Source organism: Stylophora pistillata, chromosome 10 (genome assembly GCF_964205215.1).
Source record: "Stylophora pistillata chromosome 10, jaStyPist1.2, whole genome shotgun sequence".
NCBI lineage: Eukaryota > Metazoa > Cnidaria > Anthozoa > Scleractinia > Pocilloporidae > Stylophora > Stylophora pistillata.
The window spans coordinates 25,096,501-25,115,721 of NC_142528.1; the positions used below are offsets into that span (position 1 = coordinate 25,096,501).

At 38.8% G+C, this 19,221-nt stretch overlaps 3 protein-coding genes and 1 non-coding gene across 5 annotated transcripts; 2 read left to right on the forward strand and 2 right to left on the reverse strand.

The window, feature by feature from the left end:
• Positions 1 to 2,289: 2,289 nt before the first annotated feature.
• Trnar-ccg (transfer RNA arginine (anticodon CCG)) lies at positions 2,290 to 2,361 on the reverse strand. Its single transcript has one exon. It is a non-coding gene; the product is annotated as a tRNA-Arg (tRNA).
• Positions 2,362 to 2,906: 545 nt separating this feature from the next.
• LOC111340392 (evolutionarily conserved signaling intermediate in Toll pathway, mitochondrial) lies at positions 2,907 to 7,256 on the reverse strand. The gene is made up of 3 exons (XM_022947241.2): positions 6,296 to 7,256; positions 3,915 to 4,107; positions 2,907 to 3,224 (listed from the first exon to the last, which is right to left on the reverse strand). Exons 1-3 carry the CDS (start codon positions 7,118 to 7,120, stop codon positions 3,085 to 3,087), a joined length of 1,158 nt encoding a protein of 385 aa, XP_022802976.2. The 5' UTR covers positions 7,121 to 7,256; the 3' UTR covers positions 2,907 to 3,084.
• Positions 7,257 to 7,403: 147 nt separating this feature from the next.
• On the forward strand, positions 7,404 to 12,381 carry LOC111340394 (small ribosomal subunit protein uS2). The gene is made up of 7 exons (XM_022947243.2): positions 7,404 to 7,440; positions 8,838 to 9,009; positions 9,590 to 9,708; positions 10,448 to 10,591; positions 10,849 to 11,079; positions 11,543 to 11,653; positions 12,052 to 12,381. The coding sequence occupies exons 2-7, from the start codon at positions 8,877 to 8,879 to the stop codon at positions 12,298 to 12,300; spliced, it is 987 nt and encodes a 328-aa protein (XP_022802978.1). The 5' UTR covers positions 7,404 to 7,440; positions 8,838 to 8,876; the 3' UTR covers positions 12,301 to 12,381.
• Positions 12,382 to 13,250: 869 nt separating this feature from the next.
• Positions 13,251 to 18,833, forward strand: LOC111340387 (uncharacterized). Of its 2 annotated transcripts, none has more exons than XM_088736718.1 (5): positions 13,251 to 13,272; positions 13,839 to 14,564; positions 14,800 to 15,240; positions 16,990 to 17,313; positions 18,212 to 18,833. In XM_088736718.1, exons 1-5 carry the CDS (start codon positions 13,266 to 13,268, stop codon positions 18,364 to 18,366), a joined length of 1,653 nt encoding a protein of 550 aa, XP_088592844.1. In that variant the 5' UTR covers positions 13,251 to 13,265; the 3' UTR covers positions 18,367 to 18,833. The 2 variants fall into 2 exon arrangements, with proteins under 2 accessions (XP_088592844.1, XP_088592843.1); XM_088736717.1 differs by lacking the exon at positions 13,251 to 13,272 and adding an exon at positions 13,408 to 13,474.
• Positions 18,834 to 19,221: the final 388 nt, after the last annotated feature.

Sequence of the window (19,221 nt, forward strand, 5' to 3'; positions counted from 1 at the left end):
TTCTCTAAGTATTGGACCGGGCACTGTCCCGAATGGTCCCGAATGATACCGCACTTGTGTCCCTTTGAACTTCAGTCGTATAATAAATCTCTTATTAACCAAGCTTGCTCGGGACCGTACTGGAAGGATATCAGCCCTCGGTCTTTTTTGTACGGACCTCGCTGCGCTCGGTCCGTACTGTCAAGACCTCGGGCTGATATTCTCCCAGTGCGGCCCTCGCGCTTGGTTAATAAGATATATATATATTTATATAATTAATTATACTTCAAGATTTAGGTTACTTGAACTTTTACTGCAACTCTTGAGTTTCATGCCTCTTGCGAAGCAATCGTCAGGCAACTGCCAGAAATAACGGTTACAATCCATCGAAATTTAAAAGACAGAACAATGTGTACATGCGCGCGCAACATACTGCACGCGCTATCGTAACGTTACGTTCTTTAACAGGAATTTGCTGACATGTCTGCAACCTGATGTCAGCTCATTTCTTTTGTTTAAACATGCCATCTGCGGTTTACAAATGATAAAATATTTTTCCCACAAACACAAATTGCATCTTTTAGCTACATTGGAATACGAACTAGCTTGTTTCACCTTGGGCCACTTAATATTAAACTTAGTGTCCTTATCTTTAAGACTCCATATATATTTGCTAAGTTCAGTAGCATGCCTGTAACGTTCGTTTCGGAATGAACACAAGTGGTTCCTGTAACGCATTTTAAAAGCGGTGTCACAGAGACCAATGTACGTTTCCTTTGTGGTTTCTGTGGTGACCTCTGCCTGGTAAATTATGCTTTCCATGTTACAGCTATAAACATATAAATATATATATATATAAACATATATATATATAAACAGAATAAAAAGGTAAACCAAACGATGAGCTCCCAGTAGAAGGATCTGCGGAGGATACGGTGCTTCAATGATGATGAAAATATTAAGTAAGTGTAAAGCGATGAAACATGAAGCAAACTTCTAACTGTTCCAGCTTTAATGTGGCGACGTTTCGGCCTTCGGCATTCATCAGATGGAACGTATTTACATAAAAACTAAAAACTAAAAGTCCTAGTAGGTTTACAGAATGACCTGAATTTATACTAAACGTAAGAAATATAAATAGCAGTGCGTAAAGCATTCCAGACCTAAATAATAGGATATAATAATGAGTAAAAGGCAAGAATGTGCTAGGGGCGAAATAACCACGATTGGTTGCGAAGAACTCAATTACATTGTGTAAATGATGCCATAATTACGTATTATAGCGGACGTGATTTTTGGATATGAATTCGCGTCTTTTGTTAAGTCCGTGGGGACTAAGTGTACAAAGTTGTGCGGTCCAGTAGGCCTCTCTCGTAAGTAATAATCTATCAACATAAGCTGCGTCCCCTTGGCTGGTAATTTTCTCAATAACAATAAAATTAATTTCAGAAATTTCGTGTTTAGTACAATTGAAGTGGACTGCAAGCTCGCACGTTTTTTTTGTTTGTTCGCATAGATGACTTGTGATTACGAAAACGCACCTTGAATTCAGTGGCCGGAAGTAGAACCCACGTATTGTAAATTGCATTTCTTGCACGAGGCCAAGTAAACAACATTTCTGGAAGAGCAAGACAAGTTTTGGCAAATCTTATATGTTCGGCCTGTGGAAAAACTCTTAAATTTGGAATCTTGAATTAAAAAATTCTTGCAAAGGTCGCATCTAGAAGAGCATTTTAAACACCCTCCCGTTTCCTTCTCTGCCTGACTAACTTTCCCATCCACAAAAACTCTAGAAGGCGCCCACACCCATATAAAAATAGAAATATGGTGCACCTTTGTTGGCCTGAGAGTTCCATTAACGACTCTACATATAGAAATATATATCCAAGTTAAATATATAATAAAAACGCAAAAATATCACCTAGCTCCCTACCCCTAATCCCAATCCTGAACCTCCCCTGAAACCCTACCAGCCCTAGTCACCTAACACTTTAGCCCTTACCCCAAGCCTAATTACCAATTCATAACCCTACCCCTACAATTGTATACTAATACACTTATTACACTTACAGCCAAGCGTAGTTATGCGAGATAGGTAAAGTCTGTTTACGAGCCTAGTGGCCCATTAGGCCGGTGCTTAACTCCGGTTTCTGGAGCATGAAGCGACTAGGAGTATTTCTACGCCCCTCTGGATGGGATGCCAGTCCATCGCAGGGTTACCCCCAGCATTGAATTGCCGGTACCCATTTTTACACCTGGGTGAAGAGAGGCACTGTGAGAGTAAAGTGTCTTGCCCAAGAACAACAACAATGTCCTAACCGGGGCTCGAACCCGGACCACTCGATCCGGAGTCGAGCGCTCTAACCACTAGGCCACCGCGCCTCCACAGTTATGCGAGGTAGGCCAGACTTAAATTCTGATAGAGTGGTTGCCGATTTAACTGAAGATGGTAACTAGTTCCAAGAATGAGAGATAATATATGAAAAAGAGCTATGAATATGGCTAGAGGCATTTACTGGTTGGGAAACATTAAGAGCAGAGGAGCGAAAATTGTTATGACAGACTCAGGGTGTAAAAAAAAATTAGAACTATACGACGCTCTCTGTAGCTTGTATGCCTTAAAAAACATGATTAAAGACGTAGTAAAACGTCTTTGGGTTAATGTGTCCATACTATCTGTTACGGTGCTCGTGGAATGCGTCGATTACGGCGGTGAATGTGTCGGCAATGTAACGTAACCAAAGCGGTATCGTTTTGTGGACAAGACGGAAAAAGCTAGAGTGTGTGCTTTCCAGTTGTAATAACCTTTTCTTTGCTCAGGGGCACAGCTAATTTTCTTTGCTAATTTTGCATATGTCTTCATATGCAGAGGTCATACAATTGCAACATTGGTTAAAAAAAACACTCAACAAAAACAACTGACAGCATTACCGGTATGCCCCGTAAATTTATTCCCATCAATGGTATAATTAGATTGGAGGCATTACATTGGCTGGGATTCTATGATTTTTGAGAGGAAATAAGAAAGTACTAAAAAATTTCCATTTTTCACAACAGGAGCCATTCCAAACAAATTTAAACCGGAGCACAGAACAGATGAAATTGTTATCTTGGTGTTTGGTTAAGATTAAAGATGACACTGATGTTTGCCAACTGAGGATTTTCACTTTGAAGATTAGTTATCCACGATCTCAGCAAATCTTCACTGGCATTAGCATGGCTCATGCAAACTGCAACAATTTGGCCTACAAGAAAAAAGAAAAAAATTTTTTTAATGAAATGAGTGGATAAGGCTGGACCACATCTCCAAGTAAGACATTCACCAGTTCTGATTATCCCACAGTTCTACTTCAAACACTTCCCTAAAATACCAAATTTTCTTCATAGCCACCAGCAATTTCTATTTCCCCTTAAACTCCCAGAGGTTATTAACATGTAACATCTCCCTATAATATCCATACATTATCCAGCAAACAGGCAAAGAGAATGCTTAAACTTATCACGGAGAAGTTATCTTGATCCAACACCAAATTCTGAAAGTAATTAACAAGGAAATGTGTAGCAGCTAGAGGAGAGAATTAACAATCAATGATCTTGGGAATAAGAAGGTCAAGTAAAACAAGTAGATCATGCCTCCTTGAAACACACTCCCATGTTCTGTTCATTCTAAAGTTCTAGCTCATCAGACAATCTTTTCAAAATGAAAAAGCAAACATTCCCTAGAATACCAAATTTTGCTTCAAAGCCAACAGCAATGTCTGTTCACATTATTTTTAAATTTTTTTCCTCCAGTGACTGACCACTTGCAATATAACATAATCTAATATTAATAACAACCAATCAATACTATCCTTAAATTAAACCAGAGCTCCACAAGGTAGACACATTTTGACAAAAAGTTAAACAAAATTGCTGGTTCAGTATTCTTTGCTCACCTTCACCATTCTCTTCATCAAACTCTGCATCAGTTCTCAGTGTAAAGAAGTATCTTTGAAGGCGACGGACCCAAATGAAGAAAGGTCCCTCAACATACATTGGTTTGTGTGAGTTATAACCTTCTAAAATGTTCTTCTGTTGCTCTGTCTGAGCACCAACTAAGAATTCTTGGCCTTCACCATCAGCATTATCCTAAAAATAGTCAGGGACAGTAATTAACACACAAATAGCAATTTTTCTTGCTGGTGCATAACTTCTCTTGGTTCTAACTAACCGCCTCCTGGTTAGCTCAATGGATAGAGCACCGGACTGTTGTGCGGGAGGTCGAGGGTTCGAGCCCCGGCCGGACCAACACTCAGGGTCTTAAAATAATTGAGAAGAATTTGCTACCTTTCTATAACATCAAGAAATGGTTAGATATTCTAGTCTTCTCAGATAGGGACAAATAAATGGAGGTCCCGTCTCCTGTAGGGTTGGGGTAGGAGATGTTAATTTCCCACACACGAGATTACTGTGTGATGGATGTCCTCCCCTGGGGTGGGATGGGTGGTAGGGTGGACTAGCATGAATGGTTCCTATGTTCTTTTCTAGTCCTTCCCCACTGCAAAAATTAATGCAGTGAAAATGGAGTAAATTAATTTAAATTAACTAAAGGTCTATTGTTTTGCTCTTACAAGTACAATAAAAGCACCATCCCCTGTCTCTTATAAATAGAGCAAGGTGTGATAATTTATGGATTTTAATTTAACTGTACGAAATAAAAGAATGTAGTGGAACACAAAATCTAAAAATTCCAGGTTTTTAATAACAGCCTAAGTAACAGACAATGTCCAGTCAAATAAAGGTTTTGTCCAGTCAATTCCTTAGATTGCCAGAGAATTTATCCAGTTGTCTGTGCATGTTAAGAGGAATTAATTCCAGGCTCAGTTCAGGTTTTAAATACTGCTGTATCATGTTTGAGGCTGTGGGAAGAAAAAGTGTTACAGTCGTAAATATCCTTGTTTTATAAAGGGGAGGGGGAGAGATTTATTGTTATATAATGTAATGGATATTTTCTTGGCCAAAATTTGGGGTTTGTCTGAGGAAAAATAGGTTTGACCAGGCCATTCTTAGTTTGAGAAAAAATAATACAACCATCACTATGGGTTTGGAATGTAGCATAAGTTACAATGGATTCTTATGTTCTGAGCTTGCACCATCCATAGATTACAACAATTTGCTGATTGTGTGTCAGACTCTATTGTCATGATTTTATCATTTTACAAACTTCTCAATTCATTTGTTACAAGAATGGTTTGAAGGCAACATTGCTATCCATTACAGTGGCGGATCCAAGGGGAGGGTCCTGGGGGTCTTGACCCCCCTATCAGACCTGACGCTTACAACTTTGAGACTGAAATTCTTACATCTGCATGATCATATATCACTTTTGAACTGGCTGAATTTTTAAATTAATGAATCCAAGTAAAAGGTAAGCAGCTAAGGAATTATAACGTGCAACTGCGACTGGTGGGAGGGGGTGTGGGGGAGAAGTAATTTGTCTCAAAAGAGTCCAACAGTCCTTTCTGAACCAAAGTTTGGACCCCCCCCCCAATCAAAAATTCCTGGATCTGCTCCTGCATAAGAGGAATGACAGCAGTGAAGTACAAGGGAATTGTGGCAAACTTAATTGTATGTTACAATTAGCAACTGTGACGACAATGTGGAAATGTTGCTATTTGGGCACCACCATTCTTGTGAAAGATACTAATAAGTTAATTCCTGTGTGGTGCCTTTGACCAATCCTATAAGGCAAATGAACAACATTTCCTGTTGTTTTCTGAAATAATTTTACCTCAAATGAATGAATAGGGACCTTAAGAAACCACAACGGCGATGGCAACGAGGACATGGAAAAACAAGAGATCCAATCGGCAGAACAATAGCTCAGCATGTGTGTGTTGACACTTTGTACATTTCTTAGCTGTTCTATGCAAAACAACAACGTGAAATTGCCAAAATTTGCATCGTCTGCGAACCGAAACTGCAACGGCAAATTATTTCAATTTCCATTTGGAACTCAACGGCTACTTTATACGTCGTGCTGAAGTTGAGCTGTGGTGCTGTACGAGACAGTAAGCTCCTGCAGCCATTTTTGAAATTCTAACTAAGAGTAGAAATTCATTTTTTAATCAGTCTTCCTTAGCATTGCCGTCATGATTTCTTAAGGTCCCTAATAAATGGGAGGGGGAGGGGGAGGGAAGGGCACTGTCTTAGAGTCTGGGGAATTTTTCCAAAGTTACTAATTATGTAAATACCATATATTAACTGATTTTTTATTTTACCAAAAGCTGTGGGTTTATATTGAATCTAAATTTTTAAGACCTTGAGAGTTGGTTACCTTGTAGATGGTGATAATCTGTTCGTCTTTAGTCATTCTAAGAAGAGCCAGCTTGCTTAGCTCTGCATCACTTTCAGGTAGAACTTTTGGGTAAGGATTAGGAAACATTTCCTCCATTTTACGATACCAATACACCAGCCTCTTAACTTTTTGCAAAGGTTGACTTGCATGGCCAAAAATTTCATGTACAATATCGTAAGTGGTTTCATCTGGTGAGATCCAGTTGTCTTCCATCAGTGTCAAGATGTCTAATGCCAGCTCAGCTTGGGGATGCTTTTTTGCCCAGATGGCATCAAACAGAGTTCTGTTGTCAAATCTACCCCTGGGAAACACGTCTAGCATTCTGTTGTATACTTCAACGTCCTTCCCTAGATCAAATTCCTCCACGTAATTCATAGCTGTCTTGAGAAATTCCATATGACCTCTCCTGCTCCGGTCTCTTGCAAGAAAATTATCAATTACTCCCACAAAGTTCTCTTTAGTTTTCCCTAAGGAGGCAGCTTTCTCAAATGAGACCACGTGTTTTGACATTGATGCTGGGGATACTTTGACATTGCTGGGTGTTAAATTCACATGGACAAGTTTACTGCTCTCTGCATCTTCTGCTCTAATTTTTGCCAGTCTCTCGTCATAATCCTTTCCCTCGTGAATCTCATTGTCTGAATTGCTGCGTAAACTTCTAGAGCAGCTGATCTGTCTTCTTGGCAAGCACTTTATAAACTGTGGCGTCGTTAGCTTGCGCATGGAATTCGAAGTAACGTGAACGTCTAGTAGATGGTTACATAGTCTCCTCGCGATTGTTGCCAACTTGCAAAAGCGATGCATCTTTCTTTGAAGATGACTCTCACTACGACAGTAATTATAATTTTATTTTCGGAAAATCAGAGAGCACTACACCGAAAAAACCTCAAGTTCAGCGAAGCTCTCCCTCGTCCGCCATATTGAATCTTTGTGACTAAAAGTATTTTGACTGGGAGAGGGTAAGCAAGATGAACAGAATAGCTTACTTATCTAGCTAGCCCTCCCTCAATTTTCTTTATAGCCCTTATCAGGTGCACAGTCCACCCCGAATATTGCTCTACTATTACCACGTGGTCCCCCTCCATCGTTCTCTTTTCTTCCAGCCCTCGTTGGCTTTTGCAAGAGTAAGGAGTCGTCCCTCATTCTTTCCCCATATTTCTGTACATTAGAGCCTCCCCGTGCTATGATTTTATTATACTCGTATTCTAACGATTTATCTCCATGTTCGATGTAGTCGTTTTCAATTTGAGCCATGAATTATGAAAGAAATGTCCTACTAAAATTCTCATACGAAGAGTGTGGTACTTTGCCAATCAAGCTTAAGCCTGAGAGAAGTTGTTATTGTATGATTCTTTACTAAATAGTCAAGTTATCATCACATGTACACGGTGGTTATGATTTAGATTGGGGAGTGATAGAGACTTTTTAGACGCGGACGGTATCCGGAAGAAGTATCAAACTAATTCTTGGGCGTCTTGTCGTCAATTTATCGACCGTAAGGTCGCCATTTAAGCTTTTTGTATCAAATTTTGCTGATCAAGAAGGTGCTGTGAGTACCAGGAGTGAGAACTTCTGACTTCCGGCTACCGTTTGCGTCTCAAAAACGTTTGTGCTCGTAGAGCTCCCTAATATGGATGTCTAAACAAGTGATGATTTGGTCAAGAATACATTACTATAACTTTAAAAGAGAGATTGTTTTGGCTTTGATTGGTGTACAAAAAAACTTTAATTAGTTTGGGAGAGAAAAGGCAAAATGCTATTTCCCCTCATTTTAAAAGCAAGGAATGTTAAGATGATATGTTCGAGTGTAGTTCCACTAAATTAAGCCACACAACTGTTGAGGATCTTGCATGGTCAATGTGATGAAGCCATCTCGTGATTGGGATTTTGGTTTCAAATCAACAAGTGAGTTGGCTGTGATAAAGAGTTGTAATCTCAGCCCTACTGAGTATAATTTGAATATATCAACAAAGTTGAAATGGTAAATTGGCCACCGTTACGATTATTAAAGCTGACGTTTCGAGCGTTAGCCCTTCGTCGGAGCGATGAAGGGCTAATGCTCGAAACGTCAGCTTTTATAATTGTAAGGGTGGCCAATTTACCATTTCAACTTTGTTGATATATTCAAATTATTTCGTTACCCCCACCGACGCAGCCCCAAACAGTTTCTTTAGAAACTATCTGCCTACTGAGTATACACCACTTAACTCCATAGCAAGGCAGTTAAGAAAAAAAAAAAGAGACTGACAAAACAAGCCATTCTAAACCCTATCTGGAAGTTATTACTTTACTTTCGCAAATCCATCCCAGACCTAAAGGTTATAACTGCATATCATCGTAGACAGCCTTCATGTGGTATAATGATATATTTTTTGGCAAATAATATAACAAAAACAATGCTCCTTTAAACTGAATTTGAACTGAAGAGTGAATTAAACATGAAAGGCAATAAGCAAATGGTACAATTGGTGAACTGTGTTAGTGGATTTTCAAGGCGAACAATTTTCCTTGTTTTCAATAGGTTGTTCCGTCGTCACTTTTTTTGGCACAGCAAAGCATAATGTCTGGGGGCATTGAAGCTCTACAATTGAAGGAAGAAGATGTTGTGAAGCTACTTGCTGCTGGTGTTCATCTTGGTGCCAGCAATGTAAACTTCCAAATGGAAAGTTATGTTTATAAGCGAAAACCTGATGGTAAGAAATCCCCTTGGATATTAGCTTTCAGGGAGGGCTTAAGCTTTCTTACTGATGTTGTGCGGCAATTCTTTTCTGTCGAAGTGATAAATTGTTCAGAAACAGTGCAGCCATGAGAGTATTAATAATTCACGCTAAGATGAAACAAATTCTCTGGGGAAATATGCCCTCGTCCCTCTTCCACCTCAATTGTTATTTCGGTGTTAATTTTTTAAGGACTTCTGGCAGAAAAATTTGTTTAGTTTAAGAAAGTAAGTACTATCAAGGCTGTGCTCTAGCAGTGCCTGGTGGCCCCTGGCACCTTACTTTTTCTCTTGGGTGACTTGGAAAGTTTAGTTTTTTCATACAAAGCATATACTGGGCACCCTGGATTTCACAGTTTCAGAGCACTGGGCTCCATTCAATTTTCCTTAGAGCACAGCCTTGACTATTGTATTCCTTAACAAGTATTGGGTTACTGATGATACAGAGATGTTATTGCAATCAGCATACATTACATCAAGCTACACACTTTTAATCCATATCAGAGTTGCTCCATCTTTTCAAATTAATTAATTTCTCCTTTTGTCTTTTCAACCAGGTGTTCACATCATCAACATTAAAAAGACATGGGAGAAGCTACTTCTTGCTGCTCGTATTATCGTTGGCATTGAACATCCTGATGATGTCTGTGTGATCTCAGCCAGACCTTATGGACAGGTAGGTGTAATTGCTTGAAGCCATTAGCACTGGGAATGTCCAACCCACTCCATTTCAATTTACCATTCAGTACAAAGGGGTCACTGGTTTAAAGACTGACAAGTTGAGCTGCCTAATCAGGGGTTTCATTAAGGGCCAGGCACCGGGCAAATTGACCGGTTGTGAGGATGGCTTTGCCCACCTGATTTGACCATCTGGAGGAAAGTTTGTCTTATAAAGAAGTTCAGTTCAAAGAGTTTTGCCTGCCTGTGAAAACCAGTTGCCCTCCTGCAGAAAACATTAATGAAACCCCTGCCTAATATCAGATCATTTACTCACAACCTTGCTCAATGAGGAGTTTCATTTCCCATGACATATCTGAATAGTTTACAAGGCTTGCAATAACAGCCATACAGCTAACAACATTCGGTCAAATATAGTTTTTGTCCAATCAACTCCTTAGATGGTGGTACATTTCGTCCAGTTGTGATCAAAGTTTAAGTTTTAGATAGGGCTGTATCATTTTTCCTGCACTGAATTTGAGGCTGCATGTACAATGAAAGCCTGGCAAGTATAATTTTTTTAAAAGGGAGCAGGTTTTTTTAGTGGCATATGATATAATGGATATTTGTCTGACCAAGAATGAGTTGTGTCTAAGCAAAAACAGGTTTGACCAGACAATTTGGCTAGCACCAGCTGGGAATTTATTTATTTATGGGCTTAATGTAGTTTTGGTAAAGTGAACCTTGTTATCTTGTAGCGTGCCATCTTGAAGTTTGCCAGTCACACTGGAGCCACAGCTGTTGCTGGCCGCTTTACTCCTGGTACATTCACCAATCAAATTCAAGCGGCCTTCAGAGAACCACGATTGCTTGTTGTGTGTGATCCACGCACTGATAGCCGGGTAATATTGTGACTTGGCTTACTTAACCTACTATACACTTTATTTTGGTGCCACCTCTGGCTGTAATCCTGACGTAGCAGAATACTGTTTTTTCCTCAAAGAATGATACTTTTTTTTAATGAGCAGAACCATTAAAAATTATAAGAGTTGGAATAAACAACTACTCTCCTGTTAAGCTTCTTTTGACCTGTTTAAAGGAGCAGTTTTTACCAGAAAGAGTACTCTTTTAACTGAACATGGTGTAATTTTTTTTGTAGCCTGTGACAGAGGCATCCTATGTGAACATTCCTGTTATCGCATTCTGCAACACTGACTCTCAACTGCACGGTGTGGATGTGGCAATCCCATGCAATAACAAAGGTGCACATGCTGTTGGTCTAATGTGGTGGTTGTTGGCAAGGGAGGTGCTCCGCATGCGTGGTAGTATCAGCAGGCAAATCAACTGGGAAATTATGCCTGATCTTTACTTTTACAGGGATCCAGAAGAGGTACCTTATTTTTTTTTTCATGGATAGCTGCACTATTGAAGCAAAATAATTGTGACATTTACTGTTACCTTTTTACATCTCTGAATAACCAGTTTTAATGTTTGTGTTATTCAACCTCATATTTTTTTTTATACCTTTGGCAAATTAAAACTGTCATCACATAAATATTAATGAGTTTACTACAATTAGATGTAAAAAAAAAAACAAGGTTAATTCTTGTTGTTGTAGTTGATTGTTGTCATAAGGCAAATGTACCAGTGAATGTGGAATTCTTTCCAAATTGTGGTCTGCACATAGTGAATAATGATAGCTATCAGGCCTTTTTGCTATTGTTGTTACAACAAGTAATGAGTATCTCCCCTTGAAAAGCTAGAAGACCAATGCTTCTTTTTTTTTTTTTGCTATATAACACATCTGGAGTACCATGTAGATTAGTGACATAATTTGTTTGTATTCACTTAAGGCTGAAAAGGAAGAACAAGCTGCTGCCATTCAACATGCAGAAGAGCAGCCTGCTGCTCCTCCTCAGTACCCAAGTGAATGGGGTGGAAGTACTGACCAGCAACCTGGAGAGGTGAGTGCTTCCAGTATCATCAACTAGAGAGGCCATTGTAGTATGTAAGAAAGTGCACTTTAGACTTGATATTCCACATCATTTCTTATCATGGCAGCTGTTGTGCAAGGGTTTTGTATCCTTCCAAATTACTATTTGTCAGGGTAAAGGTTTTTTTAGCAGAGATAAAGATAGTTTTAATGCTTCTTTTAATTTTTTGCTTCTTGCAAGATTTCCCTCTCTGGGAATAAAGCCAGAACCTGATTTTTGGCTAGCTCAAAAGAGAGTAGAAACTATTCCTAGTCCCCCTGCTCGTACCCTTTTTTTCCCTTTTTGTCCCTTTTTTGAGGATGAAAAAAATGTAATTGAAAGAAATTGTAACTTAAAAAAACTTATTTTTATTGAATTTTGTTTTTCAGTGGGGAGCTGAACCAATGGGTACTCCTTCTTTACCAGCCACCTTGGGAGCCACTGAGGAGTGGGGTGCCTCCCGTGAATGGACTGACACTGCTGCCCCTTCAGCAACTAAGGACTGGGCTGAAACCAAAGATTGGGCGGCTGAACCAGCACCAAAAGAATGGGGAGAGGAAAGTCTACAGCCAAGCAGTGACTGGGGTACCTCTGTCACCATGCAGGATTCCACAAGTGGTGGTGCAGAGTGGGCCTAGGTTGAAGCTGGATAAATACCCTCTTACTTGTCAAAAACCCTCTCTGAAAGAAACTGAATAAAATCTCCTGAAATGTCTTAATTTGCTTGCTATTGATTTTAGTCATTTATTTAACTCTGATCTTACTGTATGAAAGAAAACTATGGTGATCAAAACACAAAAGGTAGTGTGAAAAGACAACATCGGAATTTTTCAAGTATGTCCTATGCAAGCTTGAAAGGCTGTTAATCTTGTGAACACTCATTGACCTCATTGTGTATAGTTATTCTGATAACATGGTGGAAAGCTTTGGTGTCTACATTTAAAACTTCAAGACATTGTTTACATTGTTGTGTTCAGAAGGGAATGAACATCAGGCTTTGAAATTAAGCAATCATTCTCAATCAAAACTCAGCTTGTTTACTAATCATACGGTCAAACACAAACCAAACGTATGCTATCTGCCCACAGGATTGTTGTACATCTAAGTAGTTACTAGTAGCAGTTACATATTGACTTTCTCTGAGGTGATGATTACTATCTTTTAGGTAAAACTGTGTTAAAGTCTGTTGGAAACCAACAAGCTCTTGCCTTTCACTTAGCGTGATGACTCATTCTTATTGCAATGTTTTCACCAGGAGCACATCAGCATCGCCTACAGGGTGCACGTATACATATATATAGGGCCAGCAGATGTAAATCTGAGTATGACCTTGCATGTGTTAAGTTTAATTCTGTTTTCTCATAGTTAGGGCATTTAGCTTATTTGTTTTGAAGTTTCACATGATTTTTTTTTGTAAAGTCGTTGCGTTTGATATTGGCGGAAACTGTGCGTCTGTGTGGGGACATTTCACTCTATTTATATGTGAGTGGTAGGTAGTACGCGAAACACTAGCAGTTTTTTTAAATTTACGGTTAGCCTTTGATGCTGCTGACGTGTTTGCGCCCACGAACCAAAGGGGATCGCAAATCCTTTACACGACGGGATGGATGGTTAGTAAATTTGAGGTGAAATGAAAAAAGCACGGCTAAGACGAAGATAACAATTCTTGAAAGGGTTGTATCTCAGGGTCGAAGTGAAACCTAAAAGCGAATGTGTTTAGATGTGACGTAATATGTTTCAAATGTGGGGGTTAAGAGGCCATGGAGGAACTCAATGTGAATAACCGCTCCCTTGTGCAACCTCTATATTCAGGTCTCTCTTGAATTGTAGCTGCTGATCGAGCGCTTTACTCGTGCATGAACGTGACGTGGTTCTTTAAAAGCGATCGGGTAAAATAGGAACTTTCCTTTACATTGAGGGAAGGAATGTTTCTCAAATGAAGCAGTCCTCCAACGTCTGGAAGTAACTACCTACCTTTGAAATTGCCGAAAATCATTTCACTTTGCCAGACCGAATACACCCTTTTTGTTAGCCTGTCGGCGTAACAAATTCATATGCTGGTTGCATGCTTACAGTGTAGTCTGCAGTTACAAGTTCACAAAATCTTATGGTACCACAGAGTGGTGTTGAAATGTGAAATAAGTAGTAAAGTTTGATTTGTTTTCATTTTGATTAGATCCTATGTTGCAGGCTACAACCAGCAGTTTAACATCTGATTCAACCCCCAAAGGAACATCCACAAAAGAGACAACGAATTATGCTCGGCTATGTCGTCTTTTGATTGATGTCGGTTCCCAGGCTCTAAGAGATATATTTAATAGCATACATCCCCCAGCAAGTCTCCGGGCTGTTCTTGAAGTAAACAGACCTACTCTACAGAAACTGAGGTCAAGGAGAGTCCTCAATGCAACACAGTGGAGCAAGTTGTACCCTGCCATAGCCACGTCAGTGTCATCAGCAAACTTTGATATCACCCTTATTTTTGTTCTTCTGAGGAATATTTGTGGTTTGAATCCTCCTGCAACCACAGGATCTTGGGACATACTTCCACCAACAAGAGAGCCGAGTGCCGAGGCAGATATTGTCCGCCTGAAATGTTTCAGAAATGATATTTATGCTCATGCAGAGAGGGCATCTTTGTCTGATTTTCAGTTTGCTTCTCACTGGCAGGAGATAAGTGAAACTCTAGTGAGATTAGGAGGAAAGAGTTATGAAAGTGCAATCAATAATCTTAAGACTGAGTCTATAGATCCTGAGATGGAGGTGCATTACAAAAAGGTTCTTGAAGAATGGAAGAAAAATGAAGACAATGTAAAGGGCATGCTGGATGAAATTAAAAGGGAAGTAGGAAATGTCAGCCAAAAAGTTGATGACTTAACAGCAGCAGTTGTCCCAAACAGGGGTTAGTGAAGACTTGTTTTATCAAGGATTTTAAAACAAGAACCTCCTTACTATGAAAGTTTTGCTTATTGCACTTCGGCTTACTGTGCTCACAGTTTTGTGACCCAGTGGTTACAAGTTGGCAAATCCAGTGAGGAATTATGGGACGAGACCAAAAACCTCTCATATGCTACTTCATGATGGCTCTTTTTCATGGTTATGTAATTTTCTTTTCATTATCTTGAAATTTTTCTCAGGAAATGTAACCATAAAGATTGTGATTGAAGTAGACAGAGTCACCTTTAAAGATACAAAACAATGGGATCCTGCACAACAGGAAGAAGTAAGGCGAAAATTGATGTCGGAGATGTCTAAAACATTTTTTGAGACCAGAGCAGATAGGATTGCGATCGAGGATATACCCAGTCACCTACAAAATTACCTGGAAAGCGTACTTGACTTGCCGATAGTGACAGCTATGGAGGGAAGTTTGATACTTACAGTCCATTGTCGCACATTGGAAATTCTTGAACGTTTGTGGAAAGAATATTGTTCTGGTCATCTGAATGCAGTAGCAGAAAAGTTTTTCATGACTGATGACATTCAAGAAAGATTTGACGTGGATTCTATCACATTGAAAACAACAATTTTGAAGGAGGAATACCTGGCTTGTAAATTGTCACTAATGGATTTGGCAGGTGAGTTGAGTCAACACACAGCATTTTTATATAGCTGTTGACAGTTTATAATGTGACAAAGCTATATAAAGGTACTATGAAGTTGTACAGAATGGTGTTGGTCTGAGAATGTAGTAATTGTACTTCTCCCCAAATCACGAATGACTATGGTCACCCATGGGGAATATACAGGTTGACCACTTAACACAGGTTCCATAGATAAGGAGTATAATTATAAAAAATGATAAACGATGCCACTTTATGCCATAATTAACCTCTCGATGTACAGAATCTTGCTAAAAAATATTACTTACTTTGATTTTGGCAGAGAAACATGGATTAAAAATTACTTGAAAGATTAGTTTTATTTGAATAATCTCACTCTAAGTGACTGTTCAATTCACGTGAAGGACAATATTAATAAAACCAGGCTGTTGGGTCTTAGTAAAGGGTGACCATGACTTAATAGGTGAAAATTACAGTGAATAAGGCGAAACAAATTCAGCACTTCAACAGATGATCACTTAATGCAAGGTGACCACTTAATCTGGTGTAGCTTAAGACCAGTTCAGCTGTGGTATGTTCTATTTTCTCTTTTTAGATTTTTAAAATAGAAACCATTCTTGACTACCACATCACTCACAACTGTGTACTACTATGTTTTATTTCCTCTACTCAGAATTAAATTGGAAACCTCATCCAAATTTAGGTTGTTGTCGAGGGGAGTGATTGTAAAAATGGGAGTTTCTAGAAGTTTCTAGAAATTTCTAGAATGCTTAGTCAGGGTGACATGGACACTCGATTTTTCTGAGTCACGGCCATGGACCTTTCTCGACCATTCTGTTAGCTTTTACCAGAATAGTTGTGTCGTTTGCTTCCGGAATGTCCGAGAATACGTGGTAAACGTATATAAGAACTCAGCCAACTAGGAGTTATAAGTGTAGAACAGAGACCAACTGATCTGTATTGAGCTATATTGACAGAGCGCTATTATAAATTACTTGGAAGATAATCGCGCATTTTGGGAACATTTGGAAGCAACGGTTAGTTTGTGTTAGTGGTTAGCTACGCTAATAGTCTGTAGTGGGCTTAAGTAAGTTTTTAGAGTAAACTGGCTTGTATGGGTCAAATAGCACTAAATTAACCTTCTTCGAACGATTACGTGCACTTCGTCGGTGATCTTTTCACCACGCAACTCGGAACAACTCGCGAGGTAAATGGCCGACCGTTTCGTAGTCCTTCATTACTTGCACGGCGTGTTTGTTCATGTCGTTGTTAAAATCTAGTTTAGCGACAAGTTTTCCTCTGATCGAAGGCTTCCACGCGTCTTTAAACAAATGATAACTACACTGTTTACTAGTTACCCGGCCCAGACTTAACTCTTCAACTACGTGATTACCCATAATACTTTTTTCAACTACGTTTTATTATTTCGTTTGCATCATCGTTTTCACTTCAGCAATGAAGAATTAGGAAAATCGATCGAAGATTAGGTTTTAAAAGGTAGTTTAAGAGCTGATTCATTTATTAAGGTCGCTGCAAATACACAGCATTAGATTTCCGCAAGTTTATCACGAACGACTGCGAACAAACACTGATCCTTAGCTAGAGTTCCGCCTGTACTGTTGCAAGTTTTTTTTCCTTTATAATCATGCTTGGAGATTATTAACGAGTACGGCTTAAACGCGAGTTTTAATGGTACTGGGGTTCGTAGGTGTATAGTATTCTTTTTACCAAAACATCATTTTGTTTTGTGTGTGTGTTTTGTAGAGGAAGAAATGGCAGCACTTGTGCCACACGAAGAAGAATTGATGGAAACAGACGCAGCAGATGTTTCTGTTCGGGAACAGTTAGCTAGTGGTGAAGGAGCGAAAAGTGGGAGTAGTTTAAAAATCACAGTGAAGTGCCAAACCCTGGAAGGTCTCGAAAAACTTTGGTCAGACTATTGTTCAGGTCATCTCACTTCTGTAGCACAGGAATATCTTGTCACAGATGATATTAAGGAAAAGCTAGGTGTGGAATCTTTAAAGCTGAAAACAGTTATTACAAAGGAGGATTACCTGAAATGCAAACAGTACCTTCTAAACAAGGCAGGTGAGTTCTTAGAATAACTTTTTGCAAGGGAGGGGTTAAGCATCATAGTATGGATTCAGAAGTAAACAGGGTGTTCTTGGTTAATATTTGAATTAGTAAATAGACCTCTTTGTTAATGGCTAGCCTGATAATTAATCTTTTATCAGCCTTCTTGGCCTTGCTTTGGAGTAAGAATTCTTTTGTGTTCAGACTTGTTGTCAAGGCCAGAAAGGTTATTTTACAAATATCTAATAGAATAGCCAGCTCATTTTGAAAGAGGTCTTGCTCTAGTCTTGTGACTAGTGCTCAACATGCATGTTAGTAATATTGGCTGCATGGCTACAAAGTGAATTGCATTGAAATTTTTATTGACTCTGGGTAGGTGTAGTTAAGGAAAGTAAAGGCATATCAAATTTAATTATTATGGTTGTGGCTCTTCAAGTTTAAAATTTTACTTTCTTCAATTTAATGATCCCTGCTAAGGGTACATGTCTATGTATGTCTGAGTGCATTGAACATCTTGCTGTGGGCGTGTTTTGTCAATTCTCTCTAGACTTAAAATTGAAATTGAAGAAAAAATGTTTTTTTTTTTTATGAAAACAAGTATATAAGTACACTTTTAATCAAATATATGGAACCTCTCATTTGGTCGAAGTTATCAAGACACCTAAGAATGATAGAAACCGTAAATTCATTGAAGAAGAACAAGAAAAGTCGACCTTTCAACTCTTGTTGAAATTTAAAACTTAACTAAACAACTTTATAATCTTTTTAATTATCTACTGTCAATAACTATTATCCACATATGTAAATGTATTTGCCTTTTAAATTTTGTAGTGTCCCTCATGAGCTTATTGCTAAAAACATAGACACTTAAAAGTTTTCATTCATTCATACACTGGCATAAATGTTTTCACAGCTAACAGCACTGGTCTGTCCTCATCACCTGTGTCCAGCACAGAAAACCTGCTGGAGGATAAGGGAGCTACAAGCTTGCGTAAAAGTGACAATGATGGCAATGATGAAGATTGCTTTGAACAAAGTGTAGGACAAGATGAAGAGAAAATGATTTAAGCAAAGATCTGGAATGGTTAAATTAAAAGTTGCTTTCTAGAAAATGTAAATAATCTTGTTGCACACTTCAACCAGGTTGTGTTAATTCACATCCTTCATATTTTCTTGATTTACTCTTATTGTATATAGACAATGGCTTGGAACAACAACTGAATCAAGGCAGCTGTAATAAAAATGTATTAAGGAACTAGTGTTAAACTATCCCATTGAAGAACTGAGTATGAAGTGATTTTAATTTTGTACCTTTCCTTTTGAAACTTAGCAATGTTTGTGCATTGACAAATGAAAATTAACATGGAATCCCATGCATCTTTAACAAATTGGACACCAATTGTATGAGATGACTTCAAATTCTCACTCAATAATAGTTTCATTATTAGTTGGAGTTGGCTTATAGGATTTGCAATTTGGTTGTCCTTTCCTGATGTAACTTATTTCAGAGGATGGCATTAAAAATGTTCCTTACATGTTGTACTACTCCACTGGTCTCCTTTGCAGATGTTTTTATTTGTTTTTTGTTTTTGTTTTTATGGCCACTGCTCTGAAGGCAAAGCCATAATGTTGTCCTGTTGATTGAGTGTAATAACAGAAACCTCTTAGCCCACAATAAAGCCTGCCCAGTTTCACCCAACATTCCTTACTCTTGGCTTTTATCTGTTTTGGAAATCTCCAGTCATTCAACGCTTGGTCCTGATTTCTTCGAATTGCTTCAAATATTACTCAGAATAGGCACAAGATCACACTGTTTCCCGGTGCTAAACAACAACATCTCGCACATCTCACTATCATTTCTGGATGGCACATGAAAAAACAAAGCTTTACCTTGCAGAAATAACTCAATTGGTGTGATCAGCG